General features: G+C 33.6%; 1 protein-coding gene and 1 long non-coding RNA gene across 2 annotated transcripts; one reads left to right on the plus strand and one right to left on the minus strand.

The window, feature by feature from the left end:
• The first annotated feature begins 2,198 nt into the window (after positions 1-2,198).
• LOC125495800 (uncharacterized) lies at positions 2,199-3,664 on the plus strand. Its single transcript, XR_007272216.1, has 2 exons — positions 2,199-2,285; positions 3,183-3,664. It is a non-coding gene; the product is annotated as an uncharacterized LOC125495800 (long non-coding RNA).
• Positions 3,665-5,559: 1,895 nt separating this feature from the next.
• LOC104888040 (hypothetical protein) lies at positions 5,560-9,219 on the minus strand. Its single transcript, XM_010672861.4, has 6 exons — positions 8,981-9,219; positions 8,537-8,749; positions 8,212-8,378; positions 6,378-6,459; positions 6,203-6,271; positions 5,560-5,968 (listed from the first exon to the last, which is right to left on the minus strand). The coding sequence occupies exons 1-6, from the start codon at positions 9,080-9,082 to the stop codon at positions 5,798-5,800; spliced, it is 804 nt and encodes a 267-aa protein (XP_010671163.2). The 5' UTR covers positions 9,083-9,219; the 3' UTR covers positions 5,560-5,797.
• Between the last annotated feature and the right edge of the window lie 1,369 nt (positions 9,220-10,588).

Below are 10,588 nucleotides of genomic sequence, written 5' to 3' on the forward strand. Positions count from 1 at the left end.
AACCCTCACATCGCCAGCAAAACCAACTGCTAGTCATGCCTCGTCATGGCCCTACCATCCGACAACCACCACCACTCCACCCAATAAACACCAAAACCTAGAAAACTACCTATACCAGAACCACCATTTGAACCCTAAAAAGCACTATCACCCCCCAAAAGCATCGCGACTACCGTATGAACCCCAAAACATACCACCACACCACCTTCAAAATTCAAACTCAAAGCACAACTACCATTAAATTCGAACCCACAATTCGATTCGCCACCACAATCAAATTCGAAATAAAACCACCCAAAATACACCACCACCTCCCCAAGTGAAATGATTGTGAAGAAGGAGGGAAGGGTTAGGGTTTAAAGTTAATTAGACTAAAGGGGGTTAGGGTTTAGGTTAGTTAATTAGAGTTAGGAGGGGATTATGGGTTAATGACTAACGGACGTAATTGTTGTTAGTCATTAAACGCAAGTGGATGTATTTTTTTTTGAAAAGTGAAGGGTATATGGTGAATTTGGAAACTTGAAAGGATATATGGTGCAAAAAAAAATTGTCAGGGGTATATGGTGAAAAAACCTTTTATACTTTGTATTGTTGTAATAAACTCTAAGAAAATACTACGAATGACATACGAACTAGTGTGTAGCTCGGACGATGGCCCGAGTTTTACTTTGAATAATATTTCTAAGTTTTGAGCTTCTATTTATTTTAGATTATTTTGTATATTTATGTTTCAAGTTAGTAAACTAGACCAACATAATAATAATATTTAACAAAATGGTTATAAAAGAATGGAGCTAAACTGAACTGAACTGAAAATAAGCTGGGGAGAACAGACCCTTACTTTGAGAATGTTCGTAAGCACTCCTAAGAATAATGCACCCAATTTGAGAAGAAACTAGTGAGTGTCCCGAGCGATGCCCCGGATTGTTTCTTTTCGTAAATTTTTGTCTTGTAAGGAAAAAAAATTGATGTCATAATTTGAAGAATACAAGAAATTGGAGTAAGAATTTATGTCTACAATAGTCTACTATCATTATCATTAATGTGTTAGGTATCCAACTACTTACGTAGTCTTTTAATGAGATACAATTACAAGACCTTATTATATTTTATTTTGAAATATTAAACAATGATGTTATGTTGGATCAAATGGTTAAGCTTTCACTTTCCGTTTCGAAGGTCACGTGTTTGATACCTTCTAGCCACACAATATAATTTTTTTAGTTGAGGAGTTTGACATGAAAATAGAGCATTTGCATTAGAACCTCAGAGGAGAGTGCCACGTGGCACATAGACATTCTTATGAACGCCTTTTAATATATTAGTATAGATTTGCTCAACCAACTTGACGTCAAGAATAATAAATAATTGAAAATAAGAGAAGTTGGTCTCTATTTTTTTAAAAGGTCGTTTCTCATAAAATCTATACTAATATATTAAAAGGCATGCGTAAACCAGGAACGGTGCCAAGTGGCGCTCTCCCTAGGGACTTTTCGTTCATGTAATCCATGTACAATAAAATAAATTACAGTGACCTCAAGTTCATGTACTAAAGTTTTAACCACTAGACCAAGATGTATTTAGTGATATCATATCAAAGTACAATATTAATAAATAAAAATTTCCTTATCCGTGGCATAGCCCGGGCCTAATAACTAGTTTTTATTTTAAAAGTTGAATTTGACAAACTTTCCTATAAAAGAAAAAAAAAAGCTTTAGAAATAGTTGAAAATAGCACTTGTTTTCAATAAATTAAACCACTAGATATAATATCGTCAAGTAATATAAATGATTATAACTTTTGACACACAAGTGAATATTATAGTTTTTGTATATATCACTAAAATTATTATTGTAACAGATGATTTTAGAAAATTCCAGTTAATATATACATATTTATTTATAGTTATAAAATGAATTTAGCTGATAAATATTTCAGTGTAAATAACTGTAATTCTATCATAAATGTAATAATGTAAGTAAAACTTAATCCACCACCTTTTGTTAGTTTACTGTCCTATTTGCATTAAGAAATCCAATGAATATATTTGAGTTTCCTAATCATACTCAAATTCGTATTTCTATTGCATTGGGCAACAAATCGAGCTTACGTTACATATGTTATAGGTATATATATACATACCCTACGAACTACGAACATCTATCACTGCTACTCTACATTTAATTACCACCTTCTCTTTCATTCTAGCTACTACAACAACCGATTTGCTTAGCTTCACGCCATTAACGCCGACGTCATAAAACTAGTGTTTCCCGTCCTGAAGGTATGATATATGAATCTTGAATTTCCTTAGCTTAATTATCGTTAATTAACAAAGTTTTGTTTCTTAGTTTTCATGATCTTGTTTGTTATATTTTTGTGTTCTTTTTGTTTGTTTTAGGATTTTCAGTATCTTTTTGTTTGTAATACGTTTGTGTCAACTTATTCTTTGTTAGTTTTTGATTTTTGATGATATTAATTTGCTATATATATAATCACGTTGATTGAGTTAGTTCAGTTTTCATACCTTAGCTCGATCGATCATATATAATCTGCTTCTTTATCGGAGTTCAAAACTTTCGTTGTGAGTTTTATTTTCTTAATTAGTGCAAAGTTGTCTCTCTTAACTATCGTAGATTATTTCAGTTTTTGCAAGAATTAGATCAATGTTGATATACTCATGTATGTATTCTTAGTCAATAATAACCTTAGATGAGGACGTTTTAGGACTTTCATTATCCAACTTATTGTTATTGAGTTCTAATGATAATTCTTTGCTACATATTTACGTTGGTTTGAGTTAGTTCAGTTTTTCATTAATTTGTCGATAATAATCTGATTCTTTATTGAAGTTATGTTAAAGAAAAGTGCAAACTTAGTTGTCTCTCTAATCATAGATAATACCAGTTTTACTAAGAATTAGATTAATGTTTATATGATCATGTATTCTTAGTCAATAACGTTAGTTAGTCAATAACGTTAGATGAAGAAGCTTTGTTTTGTCATACTTTATGTTACTGATTTGGTTTCAATTAACTAAACATTGGTGCTATATGATCACGTATATGAAGTTATTATGTATCTTTGTTCTTTTACGTTGTTCATGCATGCCTTGCTTTCATTATCTAGTGGAGTACTTTTTATTCCATTATTCTTATTTTATTTAGTTGATATTTTGCAGCAACATGGAAGAAACTGCATGTTTATGGGACATGAAATTTGGGTTGAACGATGATCTAAACGAGATTTTCCCGAATCTAACTACTGAACCTATTGAGTCGGAGATGACAAAGAAGAGATTGCAGGAGGATAATAAACAATGCAATAAATCTGATTTAGACTCCTCATCGTATGAGAAAAAGTTAGAGATGACAAAGAAGAGACTACATGATCATTATGAGCAATGTAATAAAGCAAGGAAGACAACACGTTTAATGGAATATATTGATCTTCCCGCCATTCCGCAACATGGTTGTGGTGCCCCACGGAAAAAGAAGCAGCTAAAGAGGGAGGGTAATCGTATGATCAAGCTTCGTAAATAGAAAAGTTGTAACCTAATTCAGCTCTACATAACTACATTGTAATTCATTAGCTCTCCTTCTCTCTCTCTACCAATATTCTAAGAAAACTCCATAGCTACTCTTGTACAATCAACTTTTTTTCCGTCCTTTGGGTTTTCCGCGTCACCATTCGTTTGTGTGATTAATTTTTTTTATTTGCATCTTTACTGCTCTTTGTTTATTTCTTAAAAATGTAAACTACATTTACATTATTAGGATAAAGTTATGCTATAGCACGCAATACTAGGATTTCTTTTTGCTGTCAATGAACCTATAGACTGAAAATTTCATTGACATTATTAGGATTGGTGGTGCAGGCCAGGTTGTGTTGAATGATCCGAGAAGCAGCTAGTGATTCACCTATTTTTATTCATTGGAAGTGATGGGTGAATTGGCTGAAGTTATTTATTGGAGTTGGACTAGAATAATTCAATTATGAAATCTTCAGTTTAGAATTTTTGTCTGTTTAAGCTTTTAGTTTTACTGAAGTGAGTGAAGGAGTAGTAAAGTGAGTTCATTATAGGTTGGGTGAGTTAGTTATCATATATCTTCTCGCTTGATTTTTCTTTTACTCCATTGTCCACGTTTTTTGAGAAGCCAACATAATAGTTAACTACCTCCTCAAAAAAGGTTACACTATTTATGCTAAGGTTAACTTTGTTGTCGATATTGATCCTACTTTAGTTCATCTTATTCTTCTTGATACGTTAGGTTATTCCCTTGAAATACGGTCATATAGATGCCCTAACTAAAATTGATTATAGGCGATATTTGATGGTAAGATACCCTAAAAATATTCTTCTTATTTTGTTGGTCGCTTTACATGCCTTGTTAGACGGCTCTGAATATATGGATATGGTAATGATCGTTCATCCAGTTTTTTCTTTTAAATTTCTATACCTGAAAAACTGATACCACTTTAATACCCCAAATTACTCGCATATAAACAAATTTAAGGAGCGAAAATTAAAGCAATGCCAAACACAAATTTAACGTGGAAACATCTCCGATCTCTTAACAAGTAGAGGAAAACCACAAACCGTTTTACTAATCCTTCAACGAATATTAGCAAAACCTCAAACTTACAAATCCCTTGAATTACAATCTCTCTCAAGAACTCTAATTAGAAACCTAAGAGTCTTTGTAATCTCTCCTTGTATTTGATGAGCATACAAAATAATAATTTTAATCCCCCTTTTATATTGAGGATGAAATTCAATCCCTGGTAGAATTAACATCTAACAAGATCTAATCTAACTAGACTTAGGAAACTAATAATTATCCATCTTCCTAATACAATTCTCAATCTATTAGAAAATAAATAATCTATAAAAAATCGTAACATAACACGACTTAAAAAAGATAAGACGAAAAGAGAAAGGAAATTGACAATTCCCATGGGCCCTCCACCTCGCGGCCGTGGGTTATCCTGCGAGTAAACATAAACTGTTCAATTTGTCTACAATTTTTCCTCGAACACTCCCGAAAACGTGTCTCCGGAACCTACTAACTGTTTTGGATTATTGGGCTTGCATAACTAACCGTCTAACACATGACCTTCACTTGCTCGGAACCAGAACAACAATTTCTTTCAAAAAAAAAAAACATCTTCAGTACGTTCAGTTGGCTGGCTACCAGAATCCAAGACGACGAACGTCTTTGAGGAGGTTCGCGTGATGGATCGAGCCCATCCCCTTGTATCCCTTTGTGGGACTATCTCATGGTAGTGTAGTACTGGTTTACCATAGCCTTTATCGATATCTTGGACTGTTTTCTCATACAGTTGATGGACTTCCTCTTAATTAGTCACAAATTCATATTGGCCATCAAACTTTGCTTCATGTGAAGTATGAATTGATAGAATAATATATGTACATATATTTACATTATATTTACATAATAATATATGTACATATATTATTCTAACATGAATTAACCAACAGATAAAATAAGGAGGATAAGCTTATTAACCAAAATTCCAGTAGAGTATTTACACAATAAAAATAAGGGTACGCTTTATTATGGATATATTAATGTGTAACATGATAACATTAGCTTTGAGTTTGACTATCAAATGAGTATTCATTCAGACAACAATGTACATATATTCCGGCATTTGCAATGGAGAAAATTTTCCAGCATAAACAGATGAATCACTTCCAACAAATGAGTGAACGTCTCATGAATGAACAGCAGATTTACAGAAGAGTAGGGTAATAAGATTTTCGGATTTTAGTTATTGAAGACCATAGACTAGCAATGCTCCTACTGCACCAATACCAGCCACTAGCCCTATGATGACTCCAATAGGAGGTAAAGTACCACCAACAGCCTTACCTGTGTTCACATCGTAGCGTGCAAACCTCTTTTTTGGTGCTATACATTGAGGGCAAGCATAATCATCGGGCTGCAAAACAGGCAAAACAAAATGAGTCTAGCTAGATTGTTAACTACATCAATACCCTCACTAAGCCAAAGTCGGGTTAGAATATGTAGTGGCAATATTGTCAATACACAGGGATAGGGTGTTAGATAGAGAACTAGTTCCACTTAAGCCTTTTCAAACAAATTAGTTGTCGAGAACCAAGTTAAACATCCAGTCAGCATAGATTTTTAATGATAATCTGATAAGCAAGCTTGCCTGTTCGTCAAATGGTTTCTGTAATGTGTATATGAAACCACAGTCGAGGCATATGTGAGTTGCTCTGGCCTGCAAAAATTAGTGGAATCTTAGTCACATAAAGGCAGACAGTTCAAGTAAAATGTGCATAGAGTTTTACCAGAGGTGGGTTGTTAGAGCTTTAATAGATGCTTGCCTTTTGTGCATCAGACAACTTCCGTCCAAAACGGGGAGGAGCAGGACGTTTGTTTAGTTTCTTTACGTCAACTTCAGCACCTCTGTATTAAAAAGCAAAACATCAGGACACAATTAAGGTTTTCCATAGAAGCATCCCAAACATACTGAAGTCTAAAGATACATATATCATTTTTACTGTTAGGATGTGATACAGATGCAAGTTTAAAGGTTGAGTGTTTCCATATTTTGTTTGAACTAGGAACTGGATATTCTTGTGCTTTTTTTACTGCCTCTTTCTTCGACTGTTACAAAAATTTTACTTCTCAAATAAAATAAAAATCACTGTCACACTCTGTAAACGTTCAAGTTTCATATACTCTTTTCAAAAAAAAAAAGTTTCAGATACTCCTGCTGTTCCTAGCTAAGTTAATAGTCCTGCCATTTTAAGATGTCCTGGAACTAATATATACTACTATTCATAAGTTATCTCTTCACTTTTGCTCCACTCACTTTTTATGTGTTGATTTTTCTTCTGTCTAAATATGTTTGCATGCTCTGAATCTTTCCGACCCAATAGTATATTCAAATCCATTTCTCTTCTTTCTATAGAGGATATGGTAATTGCTGTGCAATATTAAATTGATTGTGGGATGAAGGGAGTAGTGCTATTCTCTATACTTCGACATCCAAGTGCATCATAGAACTCCAAGAAGTGGACTGACCGTTTCAGGGGAGGGAAAAACTATCCTTCTTCAACCAGTATTATGCAGACAAGACTACGAATTTTACTCATCATTTCCTTCCATGGGAACTGTGCCCTAGCTTACTCAGATTTTGTGTGTAAGGATACTCAGATCATGAGAAACTGCCCACGATTCATTTAACTAGAGAGCTCCATATGATGATGATGTATGGAATCCTTTCTCCGTAAGAGTATAAAACAGTTCCTGGGGCTCCAACCATGACTCGTGAGCTTAAACTTTTGGTTGAGTTGGTCCTTTGACATTGTATCATCTTTGACACCTACTGCTGCGCTTTGGTATCCTGAATTCTCTGTTCCCCAGGTTCAGCTTGCTTTGTAATGCAAAAATTCTGATCTCTAAACTAGTTGATGGACTCTATTCATTTTCATTAAGTTTGATTTGATATACAGACTAGAACCCAACTGTTTATATCCTAAGTTTCTTTCACTCGCAAAATTAACCAACAGATCGCAGTCAAATGAAAACTTCAATTTTACTAGTCAATGATACGGAGGCAAAGTATGCTGTCTGAGAGTGGATTCTTAATATGTTGGCAACGCTGGACCAGGAAACCAGCAAAGATAAAGCAAGCTTCTTGCTAGAGAAATCCAGGATGCTATATTTATATAATCATCTTCAATCTTCATAGAAGTATCATTTTATAAAGGTTCAGTCACTTTGACGTGTTGAACCCATGTCTGGCTCGGATACTTGGCTACATACCATGAAAATTAATACTATAACAAAACAAAGAAAAGCACTAATTATTTATGGATACTTCTGAGTTCTGAAAAATTTAACACTTCTAAAGAGTTCGAGTAATGTAGCTTGAATCTTATCAAAAATCCTGCCATTTGAGCTCAAAACCTAGGCTCGGACATCCCACAAAAGAGGGAAGCCGAAATTTAAAGTAATTCAATGCACTGTCTAAACTAGAATTTTTAGGAAGAAAACATAGAAGGGGCAATTCTCTAGAAATTCAAGGAAGATAACATAGTATATCTAAAAAAAAAATGGCAGATTTCTAGCTGATCTCTCAATTCCTTGCTTCTCAATTAAATTATCAACAGTAACACAAGAACTGATTACCCAAACAAGAGTGAAAATTACCTACTAACAACGAAGTAAACCGAATCCGGCTTAGCTTGGATAGCAGTTTTAGTGAATCCAAGCTTATCTGCAGGCCAAAGTTCATCACCAAAAAAACTGCTTGTATAAAGCACCTGATCACCTGATTTAAGCCCACATTTTGCAGCATTTCCACCCCCATCCACTGCCTAAACCAACATTAAACAACACCAATAAAATTTCCACCAAATAAAACACCCAGAACTTCAAACATACATCACAAATTTTCACTAGACAAAAACAAAATCATACAATTAAATGGTATAAAAATAAAGTCAGAAATACCCAGAAAAAGAAATTTACTTACAGTGATGACAACTCCACCACCAGGTTTCTGACCAAGTGTGAGACCCAATGGTTTATCAACTTCAACTTCAATTGTCTTAGAAGCACCACTTGTTCTTGCTCTAATCTCAAGCCCTCTTTTAAAAGTTGCTGAATTGTTCTTTTTTTCAGATACCATTGAAGTAAAGATGACCCTTTTTGCATCTTGCAGAGGAAGTCCATGAAAGTTGGTTTTCTTTACATTACAAGAAAAACCCAATTAAGATTACATGACATAATATTATAATAGTACATTGAAAGATAAAGTTGGTGAAGGCCAAGTTAATAAAGTTTTGTGGGGGTGGTATCCAAGACTTGGGATCGAAACTCGTCTACATCACTGCGCTTAGTCGCTCTCTAACACTAAAAAGAAATTGAAAGATAAAAAGATGGAATAGTGAGCAAAAAACAAAAAAAGGAAACTAACCTGTGGAAGAAGAGGTGTGTATGGCTTAGAAGAAGAGTGGGTTCTGGTGGAGAAGGCAACAGAACAAGAGGAGGAAGCTCCTGCCATTACTGAAGATGCCATGATGAAGAAAGATATGAGAGAGATGAGTTATGAGTTTGAAGGATCACAAACTCAAAAGTGTGGAGGATCAATGAGTGGAATTGTGGATAGAAAGACCATATGGTGTTGGTGGGACTTAGGAGTGTGGTGCAACCAGGAGCACCACAAGGACAAAAATCATCACCAAAAGTGTAGCTGTAAAACCTTGAATTCTTTTGGTGGTTGTCGTTTCTCCTAATCCTTGAATTCCAAGATCTTGGGATCGAGTTTCACTTCTTGTGGGAGAGAAGTGAGAGGAATCCTCAATTTCACTTCATTGGAGATTTCAACTTACTTATATAAAAAACTTTTAAATAAAGTATTTTCTCGTTTTGTTAATCAATACTAGTTTTTAATGCACGCGATGCGTGCGACGACATTTTTCCCAAATCAAACTACTACTCCTCTAATTATCATACCCATATTTCTGAATTTTACGCAATATTTTTTTTTCTCTCTATTCAATTGAACATCATCTTTATCAATTTCCCCTAATTTAAACCACACACTCGATTTTTTTTTCTCTCTATTCAATTGAGACCGTCGATTATTAGCTCAGGATTATCTTAAGCAAGTTGCAGAGTTGGCTTCGGAGGTCATGAAATTGGCTTCCGCTCAGCCCGTATCGTCGAACTTGCTTGCGTCATGTCCCAAGCTTTGCAGTTTATGTTGAAATTCGATTATGGACACATTTTTTTTGATTTTAATATATGGGTTTAAGTATATTTTTTATTTTCCCCAAAATTCGAATTCTCATATTATGTCTCAATTTTTTTAAAATTTGGGCACGAATATTAAAGCTATATTAACGAAAGTTGATTTTTTGATTTTAATATATGGGTTTAAGTATTTTTTTTCTTAAATTATTTGTATATATGGGCACAAAAACAATTCGAGTTCTCATACTTTGTCTCAATTTTTTTTATATCCAGGGCACAAATATTGAAGTCATTTTTGACGAAATTTCATTTTTTCGACTATTTATGATGTAATTTTAATTTTAATTTCAACTATCTTCGAATTAAATTTTAAATAAACTGTAATTTAAATTAATTTTTTTTTTGGAAAAAATATAATACAACACATATTCGTAAGAGTTACTGTAATTTGAGTTTAATTTTACTCGAACATAGCACATTTTTTTTAAGATTTATAAAACATAGAACATCACGCATAATTTTATTTTCAATAACGAACTGCATACCTGATTAACGGTAAAGAATCGGCAAATTTCAGAGTTCCGTATTTGAGAATGTTGTAAAGCTACAATCTATGAATGAAAATGATTTTTTTTATTGGAGTTTGTGTTTGTAATTGAGATTGTGTTATAGAAAAATTAATTTGAGAGGATGCTATGCCGTGTAATTTTTTTTGTTATTGTATGTAGTATTAACGTTCGGTAAGTTTTTGATTGAATTTCTTTTATTGGCAAGTTTATATGATTGAATCTTATTTGAGTTGATTGGGTTTAAATTTGATTTGATTGAT

Source organism: Beta vulgaris, chromosome 3 (assembly GCF_026745355.1).
Source record: "Beta vulgaris subsp. vulgaris cultivar EL10 chromosome 3, EL10.2, whole genome shotgun sequence".
Taxonomy (NCBI): domain Eukaryota; kingdom Viridiplantae; phylum Streptophyta; class Magnoliopsida; order Caryophyllales; family Amaranthaceae; genus Beta; species Beta vulgaris.

Bases quoted from the DNA above. Each gene is read 5' to 3' on its own strand.
- LOC104888040 (XM_010672861.4), bottom strand. From the start codon at position 9,082: ATGGCATCTTCAGTAATGGCAGGAGCTTCCTCCTCTTGTTCTGTTGCC. The intron at 8,379-8,536 runs GTAAGTAAATTT...ATGTTGGTTTAG, and splicing joins GTGGTGGAGTTGTCATCACT to GCAGTGGATGGGGGTGGAAA. The intron at 6,460-8,211 runs GTAATTTTCACT...TTTTTAATACAG, and splicing joins GTTTACTTCGTTGTTAGTAG to AGGTGCTGAAGTTGACGTAA.